The sequence below is a fragment of the Chlorocebus sabaeus genome, chromosome 12 (assembly GCF_047675955.1).
Source record: "Chlorocebus sabaeus isolate Y175 chromosome 12, mChlSab1.0.hap1, whole genome shotgun sequence".
Lineage (NCBI taxonomy): Eukaryota > Metazoa > Chordata > Mammalia > Primates > Cercopithecidae > Chlorocebus > Chlorocebus sabaeus.
In genome coordinates this window covers 37,760,986-37,779,309 of record NC_132915.1, presented here as the reverse complement: position 1 = coordinate 37,779,309, position 18,324 = coordinate 37,760,986, and the positions used below count along the sequence as shown (strand labels likewise).

General features: G+C 35.2%; 1 protein-coding gene across 31 annotated transcripts in view; it reads left to right on the top strand.

Moving 5' to 3' along the window:
• PTPRD (protein tyrosine phosphatase receptor type D) overlaps positions 1–18,324 on the top strand; it is a 2,332,079-nt gene that overhangs the window by 2,128,323 nt on the left and 185,432 nt on the right. For 22 of the 31 annotated variants that reach the window (XM_073021577.1, XM_073021575.1, XM_073021576.1 and 19 more), the window contains 4 exons: positions 10,593–10,726; positions 13,224–13,368; positions 16,529–16,834; positions 17,716–17,909. In XM_073021577.1, the coding sequence (XP_072877678.1) occupies positions 10,593–10,726; positions 13,224–13,368; positions 16,529–16,834; positions 17,716–17,909 (779 nt within the window). The remainder of the gene's footprint in view (positions 1–10,592; positions 10,727–13,223; positions 13,369–16,528; positions 16,835–17,715; positions 17,910–18,324) is intronic. The other 9 variants (XM_073021592.1, XM_073021590.1, XM_073021589.1 and 6 more) reach the window with 1 other exon arrangement.

The following is an 18,324-nucleotide window of genomic DNA, read 5'->3' as shown; positions in this document are numbered from 1 at the left end:
CAAAGCAGGAGATGATAGATATCTGAAAAGGAACAAGCATGGACATCTGAAAAGCTAATCGTTTTGAGCAGAACAATGCATTTAGCACCGCTTCTTTTTAATTTGTATGGGAATGACTTGAAAACTTCTCTGCATGAGATAGAAAAATGTCTCCCCCATGCCCAGTTTTGAGAATAGAAAAACTACACTTCTTTGTAATAGCTAGTATGGTAGAGTGGTCTCAAAAGAGTATTTAATTTGTGTAAGATTGGATGGTTCAAAACAAAGCTAAAAAATAAAACTGTTCCAGGACCTTGGGTATTTGAATGGCTTATATTTGCCAGAAGCTACTGGCTTAAAAACAAATATTCTCTGAGTGGCTTTAATTTCTGTATTTCTTTGTATGGCCTCAGTGGACAAAGAAAGACAGTTACTGAGATCTCAGATAGAACTTTGGGGCCTGATTCATTAACTTTGCTAAGAGCTACAGCAGACATTAAACTATTTTATGAAGGAATACTTGGTCCTCCCAGTGGTTTTATTTTCCTAAGAGGATATTAAACCTCTTTGGTCTTTAATTCAAGGTGATCAGTTTTGCTTTGGGCTAATATAAAATAAGAGACCTCTTGTAAAGTTTATTCTTGAGCCAGGCGCAGTGGCTCACGCCTGTAATCCCAACACTTTTGGGAGGCCGAGGTGGGTGGATCACTTGAGGTCAGGACTTCGAGACCAGCCTGGCCAACATGGCAAAACCTTATCTCTATTAAAAATACAAAAATTAGCTGGGCATGGTAGCAGGCACCTATAATTCCTGCTACTCGAGAGGCTGAGGCAGGAGAATCACTTGAACCTGGGAGGTGGAGTTTGAGAGTTTGCGAGGAGCTAAGATTGTACCACTATACTCTAGCCTGGGTGACAGACAAGACTCCATCTCAAAACAAACAAACAAACAAACAAACGTTTATTCTTGAGCATCTGAGAGCTACTACTTTGACTCCTTATTGAGTTGGCATCTTTTAAACCTGCATTAATCTACGAATGTTTTGGCAGCATGCTGTTGTCTTGTTCTGAAATAGACATAATCATCATATTATTGGAGACAGTATAATCTGTAGACGTAACTCACTGTTAATCCTGGTAATTAATAAATTTTCTCAGATGCCTGTACTAGATAATGTATCTATCATCTATTTCACTGATACCTGTGAATCACTGACTTGTTTTCATGTCATGGTCTTTATATGAAGTATGCTTAACTGTTTGTCCTTGCTTCTAGGAATCTCAGAGCACATTTATATTAATAGTTTGTCTGGCTTTATTTTCATACCATTATTTGGTTCTCATTGGCTTATTCATGGATTTACTCTTTTCTCTACGACATTGTAGGAAAGCAAGCTACAAAACATGTTTCACCACAGTTGTATTAAAAACTGTCCATGTATCTTCTCTATGTGCCATTTGCAGTACTTCTGTATTTATTTGCTGTAGTAATATGCAGAAAAAAAAAATACTGTAGGCTGTTCTTATCAAAAAAGCTTCTCATTGGAAAATATAGATATCTGTAAATCTTGTTCTGCTTTTTCTTGACTAAAAGTGGTCAACTATTATGAGATTGCTTTTTGTTATACTGTTTTAGCAGCTACATAACTATTAAAAAATTGTAAGAAATTATATGGGGACTTACATTCCACTTTCAGCTTTTTAAATTTCTCAGCGGTGATATTTTTTCAATCCTTGGTCTTGGAGTAACGTAACCAGGGTTTGAATCCCAAGCTTTCATTTATTAGCTGTCACCTTAAGTGATTTATTTCATCTCTCTCTGAACTTCAGTTTTCTAGTCTATAATAATAACCACCTTATAGAGTGTAGCGGTTCTATCTGTTTTCTAGTGCTCCTGTAAAAAAGAACCACATACTAGGTGGTTTAAACAATGGGAATCTATTGTCTCACATTTCTGGGGCCTAGGAGATCAAGGTATTGGCAGGATTGGTTCCTTGTGAAGGCTGTGAGGGAAAATATACTTCATGCTGCTGCCCTAACTTCTGTTGGTTGGTTTGCTGGCAATCTTTGCTGTACCGTGGCATGTAGAAGCATCGTCTGATCACTACCTTCATCTTTACATTACGTTCTTTCCGTAAGCATTCCTGTGCCTAAATTTCCCTTTTTACTAGTACACCAGTCATAACGGACTTGGGGCCACTCTTACGGCGTCATCTTAACTAATTCCATGGGTAAGATCCTATGTTGAAATAAGGTTATTCTCTGAGGTACTATGGATGAGGATGTCGATATATGGATTTTTGTGGGATGCAATAAAATTCATGACAGGATATAGATTAGATAATGGAGAGAAACATTCTGTAACTTAATATGTAAAACATTAAATTATTAATATGTAATCATCATAACAGTAGCTAACATATGCAGGACACTATACTATGAACTTTGCATGTGTTTATTCTCACAAACCAATTAGGCAGATGTGGAATTATTCCATTTGCCAATGAGTAAATTGAAGATCAAAGAGGATAAAAAGTGATTCAGAAACTTGCCTTAGGTCATCAGGTTACTAAGTGGAAAAGCAGAATTTAAATCCAGGGATTCTGGATACTTTTAACTACTGTGCTAGTTACTGCTATAAAGAAATACCCAAGACTGAGTACAAAGGAAAGAGGTTTAATTGACTCACAATTTCACATGGCTGGGGAGAGCTCAGGAAACTTAGAGTCATGGCAGAAGATGAAGGGGAAGCAAGGACCTTCTTCACATGGTGGTAGGAGGGACAAGAGCAAAGCGGGAAGAGCCCCTTGTAAAACCATTAGATCTCGTGAGAACTCACTCACTATCACAATAGCAGCATAGGAGAAACCACCTCATCATTCAGTCACCTCCTGCCAGGTCCCTCCTTTGACACAGGAGGATTACAGTTTGAGATGAGATTTGGATGGCGACACAGAGCCAAATCATTATCAACTACCATTACCTTTTAAATTAATAATATGCTTAATGTGATAGTTTCTGCGTTTTTATGCCCACCTAGGTATGCAATTAAATGAAAAGAGGCAGGAGAGAAAAACGCAATTGTTTCATTTATTCATATATTTAAGAATTATACATAGCTTACTTCTGAAATACTGAAGTAGCTATTAGATTATTCCAGTGCAGAAGCACATGAAAACATTTAGAAATGGAAAAAAAAAAAAAAAACAAAAAACTAAGTTTATCTAAAAGAAGTGGAAGGAAGAACTTTTTTATGAAAGATCATTACACTCAAGCACTAAATTTGGCTGAAATTTAACTAAATTTAAATAAATTTGGCTAAATTTGGCTCTAAGTTTTGTAAGCACCAGTTTAAAGATAGAAATCTAAAGTGTTTCATATTTTTATTTTCTAATGGCAGGAAGATTAAACTATCTAAGAAACAAAATTTTTTTCTAAACCTAATTCAACCAAAATGTGAATCTTTGACAATTGTGAGAATCCTTGTATTTAGAATGCTAAATGAAAAACACTGATGCCGGCCGGGCACAGTGGCTCAAGCCTGTAATCCCAGCACTTTGGGAGGCCGAGACGGGCGGATCACGAGGTCAGGAGATCAAGACCATCCTGGCAAACACGGTGAAACCCCGTCTGTACTAAAAAAAATACAAAAACCTAGCCGGGCGAGGTGGCGGGCGCCTGTAGTCCCAGCTACTCGGGAGGCTGAGGCAGGAGAATGGCGTGAACCCGGGAGGTGGAGCTTGCAGTGAGCTGAGATCTGGCCACTGCACTCCAGCCTGGGTGACAGAGCAAGACTCCGTCTCAAAAAAAAAAAAAAAAAAAAAAAAAAGAAAAGCACTGATGCCTTCAGTCGCAATTTATGGAAAAATATAGAAGCAATGTTTAAGTAGACAGACCATATCTTTATTTTTTTATATTACCAGTGGACAGAATATGACATTGAATCATTACTCAGTGAAGGTAATATTATCAGAGGGACAATTGAGTTACTGTCAGCTGGGGACTCCACTTTCAAAAGCTCTGATTTAATTTAGTGAAAGAACTCAGAAAATCTAGATGAATGGGACATGGATATATTAGAATAGTTGTTCCCACTCTGTTTGACTAACTTTTTTACATGAAGATGTTTCCAAGAATCTTCCATAATAGTTTTACTTTTAATACCTGTTGATTGAGAAGATATCTAGTGATATAATGACTGCCTGCCAAGATCAATAAGCTAAAAAAAACCCTGCAAAATAGCACAATGATTTGATCTGTTCTATAGGCTTCATTAAAAAGGCCAGTGGATATTAGTGGACACCTGCCAAAAACAGTGATGTTTGTTCTAATGTAATTAATACTGAGCTGCTCCTTTTTCTTGTTACTGACTAAAGAATTCTTAGGATGATTGCTAGGACGATAACCACTATGAAATACAAAATTTAAGGATATGATTATTTGCACTGCAATTTTTCTCCTCCAACCTTATGAAAATTTAGTGATCAATAATATGTAGGCATTGAAGTACATTTTAATTACAAATACACAGATATGTACATTTTGATGTCTTCTGTGTCTGAAAGGTACTCATTTAGTTTTATTATCTTTAATTCTGTGACATTCAGATTCCTATTTTTATTTGAAACTGGATTCCAAAAGAACAGTATTTAGGATCAAAGTGAGTTTAAGAGAGAAGTCTCACTTTTGATTTTATCTAATATGAGTCACACAGATGGATATAAGTAAAGGATTGATGTAAATTTGTATATTTCTGGTAAAACAGAAAATGAGAATATGATCTGTCTGTTTTATAGTGAGAGAGTTTTTCTCCTTGATTGTGAATATTAGTACAGTTGACTGTGTTGAGTAATCTTTAAATGGTTTTAAATATGAAAAGGCTTTTGTTTTGATGATTATTTTCTGAAATACGAGTCAGTCTTCCCAGTTCTCCATAGCTCTGACTTCTGGCATTACAAAGTCACTTGCAACTAGTTTACCTTGAAAATATGGGAAATATATGGCCATTGACAAGGGAAGTATTTATATTAAGCTAGAAAAATATTTTCATTATTAGAAAACACATTCAGGAAGGAAAAAAGAACATCCTATAGTTTTCTTATAACGGTAATTATACTAAAAGCATAGGGTAACTATATTTTATAAAGAAGTGCAAATAAAACTCTGATAAAAAAGTAAGTTAAATCTCAAACCTAATGCATTAAATGTTGCTTGATGTTCATGCTAATTAGAGGCATTGTAAATCTTAAATCCTAATATGTGTCTTTTTTCTGAACTTTCTTTAGAAAGCATGTCTGACCTCTAATTCTATTCATTTAATAGATTCTTGAAAATCATTTGACTTATATGGATATATGCCTTCAAAAGATAAAGAATTATATATATATATTTATCAAATACTAATGACTAGTATCAACTTTAAACATTTTAGGGATGTTAATGCTATTAGAAATTCTGGACATTGCAAAAGTGTTAAAATATAAGCTATGACATTTAGAGACAAAGTCTCTTAGGTTTCCAGAACTTAATAAATCATTTCATTAGTGTAGGTCAACAGGCCTATACAAGCAAACTAGAAAAAGACTGCTTTCTAATACCCAAAATTTTGAGTCCAATTTAAATGCTTTTTTTGAATAGTTTTAGCAATGATTAAAGGAGCACTGGATATAAGTACAACTATAATAAAATTTAACTTTTTCTCATTTATATTTAATGACTGTTGAGAGTAAGATTTGTGCTGATGCTTGTATATTAAGTACTTATTTTGTCAATGGTATATTTGTGGCATTTATACATCAGACTCTGTCTTGAATTTTGTTTTGTTTTACTACCATTATAATTCTGGCTGTCAGTTTTATTGTTATTATCATTTGTCAACATGCTAGATACACACATTTTAAAACATGTACCTTATTGAAATACTAGATATTTTAGCAATTTTGGGTTTTCTAGTATCTTTGGTCATATTTCATATTTATACTATAGCAAGATGAAACTGTTGTTTAAAAGTGTAATATGTGTCAACCTTTCTTTAGAGATAATCTCTAAATTTTATTCAAATATTAATCTCTTCTAAGATATCAGCATTTCAGATAATGTGAAGGTTTCTCTTTTGTTAGTCTTTTTTATCCCTTTTCTTTGAGTTGCTTTCACATATTTATATAGAGTATAATTATAGTAATACTCAAGTACTTAATATGTATCAGTGGGATTATAATCTTATTTTAGGGACTTGATAGCTCACATTTCTATTTCCTCATGAACATTAAATAAGTAATCAAGAGGAAGGACATACCTTTACACTATATGATGACTTCTTATATATAATATTAAAGAAAAACTTTTGCTTAGTTTATTTCTTCTTTCCGTGTCCTATTGTAAATTTGGTTTATGGTCAATATCATCGCTCTCCTTTGAATATGAAGTAACTGCTTGAAGGTCTGGATATGTTGTTTTTATTTGCCCATCATTTTCCCAGAATCTCACATTTTCTTATAAAATTTATGTTCAGTTAATCAGCGAAGGAAATGTTACAACACAGAAAAGCTCTTGAATAAAATAAAAATAAAATAAGATATGCATAGACAAAGGACTGGTAAGTGAAGGTAAAAAAAAAAAAAAAAAGATACCAGTGAGAAAGTGTGGTGTGTAATGATTACAAGAGCATAAAATATCTATGTATAAGAAGGCGAGGAGCAGTGGCTCACACCCATACTCTCAGTGCTTTGGGTGGCCGAGGTGGAAGGATTTCTTGAGTCCGGGGACTTCAGACAACCTGGGGCAGCATATTGAGACCTTGTCTGTACAAAAAAATTAAAAAATTAGCCGGGTATTATGGCACATGCCTGTAGTCTCAGCTACTCAGGGGGCTGAGGCAGAAGGAGCACATGAGACTTGGAGGTCAAAGCTGTAGTGAACCATGATTGTACCATTGCACTCCAGCCTGGGTGATACAGTAAGGCCTTGTCTCAAAACTAACTAAATAAATCAATAAAATGTAAGTAAATATTTACATTTATACTTTTGTATATATAAATACATATAAACATATATAGAGAGAAAACATTAATAGTAATGTGAAATGGGACCTCTGTAGACACAATATTTGGTATAAAAATTCAATTGACAGATAATGAAAGTACTCCCGTGTCTCAAGTGTTACAGAGAAAACAAATATGACAGTCTGTAGCCCCTAAAGTGTTTTCTTATATACATATATTATGCTTATTAGGACCAATATGTTGGGAATTTAAAAATACATTCATTTTATACCTTTTTTAAAAATTCCTTTGCATCCTCCGCTTCATGGTGGTGGGTTCAAATATGACGAAATGCCCTGAGGAAGTGATATCATCAGGTACACCCTCAATTCCCAAGGAAGTGTGGGTAGTAAACCCTTAAGCCATTGATGAGTCTGGAGCCTGAGATCATGAAAGATTAGTTTAGAACCCTGGCCCATATGCTGAATCTAGCCTGTAGACACATTTTTGCCCCATACAGTGCTTTTAAAATTCAATTAATTTTCAGTAATTAAGAATGGAAAGGTTTTACCTGGAAGGTTCACGATCAACTTCTGTGAAGAAAATCTGAGGCTGGGACAAGAGTGGGCCCACATGTCACAAGGCAGCAGCCTGTTGTCACTGAGCATGACCTGCGCTTCCTCTTCAGGTGGGGGGCACGTGCCACTGGGCCCCGGACCCCATATGGCCTTCTCACTCTTCTAAATTACCTGACACCTCCAAGCATTTGTGTTCGCATCACATGTTTATTTTATACATTCTTTATTTATTTATTTATGTTAGAGACAGTTTCTCACTCTGTCATCCAGGGTTGTTTGCAGTGGCTCAGTCATTGCTCACTGTAGCCTCACCCTCCTGGGCTCAAGTGATCCTCTAACCTCAGCCTCCCAAGCAGCTGGGACTACAGGCATGCTCCACCATGCCCAACTAATTTTTTTAAGTTTTACTATTTTGTAGAGACAGGGTTTGCTGTGTTGCCTAGACTGGTCTCGAACCCCTGACTTCAAGCCATCCTCCCAACTTGGCCTCCCAAAGTGCTGGGATTACAGATGTGAGTTACCATGCCTAAGCCTGTACCACGAGTTTAACATCTAATACATGAAGTTACCCTCCGAACCATTTCAAAAGAAGGATAAGGAAAGAACAGGAGAGAACCCCCTGTACATTAGATGAAGACACTTTGCATCAAGTTGTCTAGCCAACTCTTAGCTTTGTGCAAGAATAAAAAGGACAGTGTACTCTCTGAGACGCTGATGTGTCTACTCAAGTCATTATTTAGAGGGAAGGGGCTCTTAATAGAAACAAACAGAATTACATGATCAGACGAAGCTTGTGTCACTAAACAAGAATAAAATATTGAGACCAACTGGGAATTTCCTCAAGACAAATTAAAAGCAAAAAGTAAACAGTTTAAGTAAGAAAAAGTTAATTAGGTTTCCAAGATGTTTTCAATCAATGTCAATTTATTATTAGCATTAGGCAGGGAGGAAATGCATAACAGGCAATTATTATCCTGAGAGCAGCCCTTCAATGTTTTCTGTGTTTCTGATTCTTGACCATACTGTACTCCGGTTTGGTTTGAGTCAGGAGCTAACACAGACTTTCTTGTTTCCCAGGAAATCGAGAGAAAGAAAGAAGCAGATACAACTAGGAAAAAAAATCAGTGACTGCATACATAGGCATATGTGTGCATTTTTAGCCTGAGAAACCCTTTCATCATGTGAATATTAGATCCTATCATAATTTTCCCATCTATCTGATCACTCTTGTTTCCATTGTTGCCCCTGCCAGTGCTTTCGGTATTTCCCTTTTAGAAATAATGCATTTTCCATTTGCTTTGCAATTTGCCTATTTGTGTTTTGTTCCCCTCTGTCCCTCTGCCTCTTGCTTCTCGATGTTTTATATTCTTTTGCCTTTCAATCTAAATGATTGTGTTAGGTCACCCACTGGGCAGGTACTGAGGAAAAAAATATGATACTCTCTTCAGAAAGTAAGTTCCCAGAGACATCAAATCAATGAGACTTTCAAGGCCTGTGATTTTTAAAAAGAGAGAGAGAAAAGATGATGAAGGCAACTAGAAATAGGAAGCACTGATTATTTGTGACCTTAAGCATCAGTCCAAACATGTATTCCTGTACACACACACACACACACACACACACACACACACAGGCTGACTTACCAGAGGAATAAAATTATCATTACAGATTCTACAAATCATTCTCGAAGACTGCTTTAACAGAGGGCATTTTTAAAAGCTATACTACAGAGACATAACTATAACAGAAAAGGAAAGCAATACATTTTCTCCAAAGGCTTCTCTTCAACTACAAATTATACTGTATTGTATGTGTTTTAAAATGTTTTTGCTGAAGTTGCCACTTTAGATGTTTTAAAGTACACTTTAGATGTTTTTTTACTCCTCTGCTGTGGAGTATTATTGTTTTCTTTTTTTCTTTAAATATAAATGGAATTCTCATTTAAACTTGAGGGACTGTGAACGTATGTTCAGCCACAGAGCAGTGAGACATGCCATAAAATCAAGGGTAATGATCAAAATATTTTACAATTGGGAAAGCATGGACACTCACCAGTCAGAGCAGACGGTGGCCAAGAACAATGTACTGTTAGATGTCCCAATGACACCCTGACTCAGCCTTGCGTGTAAGGGATAGAGGGGAACTGATAGGCTCAGGTGTGGACTAGGACGTTTAGGTTAGTAATTATTCTAGTATATTTGAGTAAGGTGTTTTAAACCGAATAGACTTTCCGTTCTTTATTACAGCTGATAAACAGCTCTTCCAGATTGTCTATCAAATAGATTACGTGGCTAACAGAATTATAGATGATCTCTTTAGGTTACCATATTTCTGATAAGTAGTATTCTATAAACTTCTTAATTTTAGTAGTAGTTCAGCTTCGTAGCACTAGGGGGGATATTTTGTTTGTATTAGGTGTAGTGCATTAAATAATTTAACATAGTTTAGAGATTAGAAGTAATTATTTGTAAGTGATAGAGTTTTGTTTTGTTTTGTTTTGTTTTTCCTTTTTTTACACCTCTTTTTCAAAATATGGGCTGGTAAGACAAAATGCTAAGTGATTCTGTTTGCCTGTAGGTTTTGTTATTGGAGTAAAGGTAGGATCTTATAAGTTTAATTGGAAATAATTTTTAATGTTACATGTAGTGCTAGAGAGTAAGTTCCTACTCAGTTGTAAATAACAATACTTTTAGGTATTTAGCACTTATGCTTTTGGCAATATTGCAAGTGTTTTATTTAAATTATATTATTACTAACAACCATATCATGAAGTAAAGAATTTTTTCCTTAAAATTAAATTCAGAGGCCGATAGACTTTATACTTGTTAGTTCTACTATATCTTGTGTAGACGTTCTATTACTCCGGAGCAGGATTTATAACATTGTGCTTGCCCTGTGTACAAAGAGGTTAACTTGGACAATGTAAAGGAGCTTGTTTTCCACTAAGCTGGTACATATGTACAGATTTCGAAAGGTTTAAACAGGTACACTATGAAAGAACTTTGTGAATACTCCTGGTGATTGTGAGTTCAATCCTTTGCCTCCCTGTTTTTAGTACCAGGGCAGCCACTAAACTTCAAAGCAGAACCTGAGTCTGAAACAAGTATTTTGCTCTCTTGGACACCTCCACGCTCAGATACCATTGCCAACTATGAGCTGGTCTACAAAGATGGGGAGCATGGAGAGGAGGTAAGACTATAGTGCTTCTCACCCTGGGAATTATTCCTTACGTTGGGTCACTTCTTTATTTTTGTGTATTTACCCACATTCTTGGTCAGATAGTTATTGAGGACCTTGATGGAAAAGATTTACTACTGAAAAGAGGAACTTGACCGCCCCCCCCCCCCCGCCCCCCAATCCAAAACAACAGCAACAAAAACAGCAGAGTGGTTATTTGGAGGCTTTGGAGAAAAACAAAACAAAATAATTCTTGCTCCTATTGGAGTGTGCTTCTGACAGAGCTCCAAGTTCCATAGATGTATCAGGTTATAGAAGAATAAATACTCAGTGAGACTTGGGGACTGTCTTTCTCTTCCGCATGAAAGTATTTAAGTCACTGTGGGGACAGGTGACTACATTGACTCTATATGTTAATGAAAGTCCTTGGCTAGATGAACTAGTCCTTGGCTAGATGAAACTTGCTATGAAGATTTCCCATAGCAAATGTTAATTTGTTTGCTATAAAGTATTTGGTATGAAGGTGAGTGTATATAACATTTGAGTGTGCTGTGCAAATAAAATAACAGATTGTAGAAAGCATGGCAATTATTGATCGTCATTGAAAAGAGAAATGAAAACCAATATAACTAACTCGTTAATAGCGCTGTTCTAAAGCATCTAATTTTTATAGTAGCACTGGAGCTAGCCTTTCTTATTAATCTATTTCACATATAATAAAATGGAGGCATGGAAAAAAAGTTAAATAATTTGCTCGAAGTCTCACACTAGTGGATGGCAGAGCTGGGATTTGAGTCTAGGCAATCAAGTTCCAGAGTCTGTGTTGTTAATGGTTAGGGTCTACTGCTTCTTGAGTGCAGCTTGAATATATTATGGAAATCGATATTAAGATACATCTAACATTTTCAAAATGAGAATACATAATAGTAATAAATATGTTTATTTTATTATTGTGAAGTCCAATGGAGAACATTAGGACAAAAGGGGTTAATGGCACTATATTTGGATATTGTAATAAATTAATATGTTCTTGTAAACTATTTTATTCCATCTGTTTGAATTGAGCAGAATCTCAAAAGAATAGGTTTTAAATGCAGTGCTTTTAGATTTAGCTAACAAAGCCAATATAAATTTAGATTTAGCTAACAAAGCCAATAAAAAATACACTTAAAAAGTTATATAGTTGAAATGCCGGTATGACTTAAAGTGTTCATGATACAACTTGAGCAACTGGTGTTTTCTATAAGGCTTAAATCAGCTTTGAAATATTTTAAACCTTCATTACCACCACCAAACTAAAATACATGCATACATACACACATACACACATACATACAAAGAGTAAAGGAGAATTGTGATGCTTGAATGTTGGCTCAGCTACTATGCTCTACAATTGCTTATTGAGGGAATTCCGTTATTTCTTATTTGGTGGATCTGAAATTTCTGAAAACTTTTGTATTTTTAAGCCAGAATACCCTAAGGATGGTTTCTCTAGTTTTATATTTGAATTCTTCTTCTTCTTTTTTTTTTTTTTTTTTTTTTTTGAGATGGAGTCTGGCTCTCTCGTCCAGGCTGGAGTGCAATCTGGGCTCGCTGCAAGCTCCACCTCCTGGATTCATGCCATTCTCCTGCCTCAGCCTCCTCAGTAGCTGGGACTATAGGCGCCTGCCACCACGCCTGGCTAATTTTTTGTTTTTTAGTAGAGACGGGATTTCACTATGTTAGCCAGGATGGCATTTGATTAACGGTGGCATTTGATTAACAGTGGCATTTGATTAACAAAATCGTATTTCAAAAGTCCACAAAAGTTTGTGAATTTATTATTTTTTTTCTGGCTGTGGGTTTCTATATTCACAAAGAAAGGAAGGTTTTCAGTTATTTTAGATCAACCTAGGGTAGTAATGTGGTTTCCAATAAATTGTTCAACTTTCTTTAGTGACTAACATGATTTTTATCCCATCAAAACTAGGCAATTTCAAATTTCTTTTATAGCAACCTCTTGTAAATTGTATACTGGTTACTGTTGCTACTTCTGGTCATATTTTCTTTGCCTCCAATTGAGATTTCAGAAGGTCATAGGAGATGAGTAGATATCTGTTCAATTAAAATTGCACATGTTGGGCAGATTCCACTACTAGGGGCAGGTGTCAGTTTCTGTTGTGATCTGTGTCACAGCAACATACATGCATTTAAGCGCAGAACATACTCATGGGTGTTGGCCTCTCAGTCTTCCTCTTACCTGATGTGTCTGGCTAACTGTGTCAACATTAAAAAGATCTCTGACTTCCCTTCTTCCAGTTACCTTTGTAGAAACTTGCCTTTTAAACTGGTATTTTCATTATATAATTTCCTTAGTATAGCCCTGGATAATACTCACTATTGACTCCTTTGGTGATATTTTGATGAGATTATAATCCTGATGATACAAATCTGATAGTCCAGACAGTGTGATTAAAAAGTATTTGCACGAATCTTACTGAAGATGACCACATTCTCTTATTGCTTCCAGCAACGAATTACCATTGAACCAGGGACATCATATAGGCTGCAAGGACTGAAACCAAACAGCTTATACTATTTCCGTCTGGCTGCACGCTCCCCTCAAGGCCTGGGTGCTTCTACTGCAGAAATATCAGCTAGAACCATGCAGTCAAGTAGGTGTCTCTCTTTGCTTACTCTCTGCGTTTTTATTTCCTCTGGTAGATGTTGCTAGCTTTCACCTTCACCAACAAGCAAACCTGCTAATATGCTTAATAGGTAGTAGTCTCTAGGTTAGTATGCATCACACTTCACAGATGAAAGTGTAACTGTGACTTATTTTGGTCTCACAATTGTTCCAAATAACAGATCCTACTTTCCCACATTGAAAGACTTTTAAAGAAGGTAGTAGACCTCCATGGGTGAAAAGTGGGTAAAAGGAGTTAGATCAAGCCCTGTTGGATGAATTATAAGGCTTTAAAGCAAAATTCACATTGAGAACCCTGCAAAATAATCATAGGAGGGCTTGGCAAATGAAAGAGACTGCAAAAGACAAAAAAAACCCCTTTATTTTTTTAAGCACACAGGCTTTAACTTTGTAAACAAACAAGTCCTTATTTCATATATGTTTCTACTAAGAAAAGCTCAGCTCTAATGACTTGTTTCTTATTATCTCTGTGTGTAGTACATGTGGAAATTTGGAACATTAACAGAAAATCTGTATCTGGACAAATTTAGAGACAATGGAATAATGGCAAACATATTTGCAATTCTAAATTGTATTTTGTTTCCTCCAGTTCAATTTCTTTTTGGAACTGTTACCCTTAAGCATAGCTGTGTTTATCACAATGGGGGTTAATTGTGCCCAGGGCAGATTGTTTTGCACAAAGTATTATACAGGAAATTGTTTTTGATGGAAAGTTTGGTGGCTTATAATACTATTAATTGCTTTTTATTAGTAAGTGTCTACAATTCATTGATGAAAATACAATTTACCTTGAAGAGTTTTGTTGAGTTATTTTAGATTTCTTTGTAAGATATTTTGTCTTTGCTTTTTGACATAGTAAATTATACAATAGATATCTATAATAGAAATACATTGAATTTTGTCAAGAAGATGCTCTGTTGACCTCATATTTAGACCTATCAGCAAACCTGATATTTATGTTTTAAAAGATTAATTTCCTTCCATATAAATGAGCAAGTTTTCCACCATTTCATTTTCTATAGAAACTTGAAAACTTTCAGGGTTTTTTGATAATAAAATGTATGTTTTTCCCTCTTAAAGCATGATTCTTCACATGAAAATGATTAGGATCCTGTTTAATCTATTAGTGATTATCGTTTATTCCCGTAAAATTTTCTTTTATTTAAAGGCATAAGCATGTAAATTAATGCATTCCCTGTATGTCTGCTTTGAATTCCAGGCAGGCTAATAAATAGTATTGTGGAAGATAATTTCTTAAAACCAAGCATTTAGTTAAGAGAAATGTTACATGCTTTAATACTGTATTTCGCATGGTTTACAAACCTCACTTTTTAACATGTACATACAAATTGAATAGACTTTTTATAAGCACATCAAACACTTATCTATTCCTTATTTTATTAAAGTAAAATTTTCAAATGGTGTTTAATGTATTCTCACAAAATAGGAGGTCTGAAGATAGCCCTAGTGAAAACCAAATCAGCTTTTTAAAAAGAATTACAAATGAGTCCTTGCTGTTACATGAACAACTCAATTTATTATGAATAATGATAATGCATATAAAATAGTTTTATAATTTGAGGTATAAGAACCCCTAGTCAGAATCAATGAAAATGAGATTCTAGTGGTTTTGCAAATCTTATTCCAAATTTACAAGGCTGTCCTATGAGGATTCCTTTTTTGTCAATACAGAGAGCTTTTATTTTGATTGACTGTAATAATGAACACAAGGCACGTAAATTAAGAAAGACTGATAATCCCCTGAACAATTGGATACACCTGGCACTCCATAATATTAAGACTTACAAAGTCTAGGGAAATCCCCAAACTACACATTCAAATATAAAACATAGGATTGCTTTATTCACTGTACCATATACATTACTTTAAAAATATATGTATGTGTATATGGATTTGTATTATCTTTGCCCACTTGTTTGTTCTTCTTTAGGAACATACGTTATTAAGTTTTAAATAATAGTAGTAATTGTGCTTTTATTGGTTTTTAATTTTTTTAAATCATAATATTTGGTTAATTTGATGGAAAATAATTGCTCAGAAAGTAACTAGTTTAATTTAGAATAGGCAGTAAGAAAGTATATCTTTTAACTCTAATATAAACCCTATGTTGTATGAATATGTACAAAATGAAAGAAATTTTGCATGTAAGTTATATCTTTTCCAGTTGATACTTGGTTTTGAAAAAAACAGTTCTTTTTAATGACTGTGTTATTGACATTTTGTAAGGGATAAATGATTATTATTGATTTTACCAAATTTTGCTGGTGGGGTCTAATTCTTCACTAGCAATGGTGTCTCAAGAAGAGTTATAATTAAAAAGCTGAAAGCTGACGTAGGGTAAGTACAAGTTACAGTCAGAATCAACAAGCCTGACATTACCCTCGGGTAGGTAAACCTTGGACTCTGCATTTTCATCCTTTATTGATTCTGCATGCTCACTGTATATGGGCTACGATCAATGTTAAGTTAACATTTTTTTATTATTATTAAAACTGGTCAGGCAAACTCAGTTTTCCAGATAGAGTGAACCCTCTTAGGTTTGTTGTTGACTTACTTATTTTTAATTGGAACTGGTAGAAGGGCATTAGCAGTTACTGTAACTTTTCATACTTAAGCCTTTCGCAAATGAGTACTGTATGTAAACCATCCTCATTCTAGAATATAGAAGGGAAAGCTTGGAAACAACATCTGTGAAGCACCATCAGACCCTCAAGTAAATGCTAGCACTATTTGCAACTTTTTTGAAGCTGGGTAGTCAGTATAGTAGGGGTGGGAGATACTGAGGGATTGGTTTAGAAGAAGAATTTATATCGCAGGTAGGTAATTTTATTTGAGGCTCCATTATCTTGAGGTCTCATTTTCACATATTCCCCCCACCCCATTATTTAACAATTATTTTTGGTCATTAATTCATTTTTTTGGTTTATTCATATTACTAAGCCAAGGTACATAATTTGTCATTAGAATTTAAGTTTCATAGCCTTATTTTTGTTTTGTCCTTATTGTTCGTTTATTTATTTTTGCCTTTTCTTTTGTTTTATCATTTTCTTTTTCAACCACTCCTGTCCTTTCACTTAAATCCTCCTTTAACTCACTACCAAAATAAGAGCCGTCAGCTCCTCCTCAAGACATTAGTTGCACCAGCCCAAGTTCCACTAGTATTTTGGTAAGTTGGCAACCTCCACCAGTGGAAAAACAGAATGGCATTATCACTGAATACTCCATCAAGTATACTGCAGTGGATGGGGAAGATGACAAGCCTCACGAGATTTTGGGAATTCCTTCGGACACTACCAAATACCTTTTGGAACAACTGGAAAAATGGACTGAATACCGGATCACTGTGACGGCCCATACAGATGTCGGCCCTGGCCCTGAGAGCTTGTCCGTGTTGATTCGAACCGATGAAGATGGTATGTTGCCTCCGCTACGTCAGTTTGCACCCTTCTGACACAGTCTTGGTCTGCTGTCTTTCAATAGGCTAACAGTAATCTTTTTTCTCTGCTCATCTTTTTACCCAGGATTGTGGTTGCTTTAGTATTTTTGCCAAAGACTTGTCTTTGCTGCGGCCTGGCCTTTTTTTCTTTCTTTCTTTTTTTAAATCTCAATGCAGTAATTTGCTTCTCTTTAAAAGGACTGTTGGCTCCTATGGTCTTGCAATCCAGCCGTCTCTGTACCTCCATCTAAAGTCTTCCGTGTTTTTCTTGGCTTTTTGTAGTCACTTCTTTTACATTTTGAAGTTAACTTTTCAAAACTACCTTCTTTTTGTTGCCTTTTTGTCTTACATATTTCAGAAACATTGATGCTCAACATTCAATTTTTGGCATCTTTTGTATGGAATACCTTTGATATGAGAAAAAAGAGAAGATAATCCATATAATCAAGAATCTTTTTATTCTGCTGTTTAAAAAGAAACCTTTAAAAAACACACAACAATCAACAGCCAGTTTTTGTTATTATTTCAATGCTATACCTCTTTGTGCTTTAATGCTTTGAACCTCAAAGCATCTTCCTTGGCTTTTGTACATTTTTTACATGTTTTTCTATTTCTCTGATACTCTTTTTTTCTTCCATTTTTTTTTGCATTGGTCATGTTTTTTGATCTTTTCTTAAAAGGTAGAGCAGATTGGTTAAGCATTTTCATTGGTTGAAAATGTTCGTATTCTTCAAAGGAAACATAGTGGGTTTACCCATTTTTTGAAAAAGAGAAACCTAAGTAAAGAAAATGCAGAAAATGCTCTGATTGGGTGGGACAAGTGCCTATAATTTCTTTTATCCAATGATGTTGTTCCAGTTCCTAGTGGTCCTCCTCGCAAAGTCGAGGTGGAGGCTGTCAACTCAACATCTGTTAAAGTCTCATGGCGCTCACCTGTGCCCAATAAACAGCATGGCCAGATAAGAGGATACCAGGTACATTATGTGAGGATGGAAAATGGTGAGCCCAAGGGCCAGCCCATGCTGAAAGATGTCATGCTGGCTGATGCACAGGTAAGCCTCTGAAATTATGTACTTCGATTTTTATATAAGTGTGTCTTAGCTCATATCTTGCAATTGGCCTTATTTTAGTTTTTCGACATTTAAAAAATCCTGTACAAAATTCTAGTTTTCATTACACATTGATGTATATTGATCTTTTCAATCAGAGTTACTATCAAGTGAAGAAGGGAATTGTAATGAAATGACACTCAAGTCTGATTAAAAACATGTTACTTTTTCCTTAAAATACAGATATTCAACCCTTTACAACCATATTTGAGTTTGCGTTTCTGATTTCAAAAAATGGTTGTCTTAGTAATGAGTCAAAGAGAAGATTTCTAAACAGCAATTTGGCTGATGGAATCTATTTTCTTCTGTGCTAAAACAACTTGAAACTCAGTTGTTCTAATTTCTAAATGTATGTCTT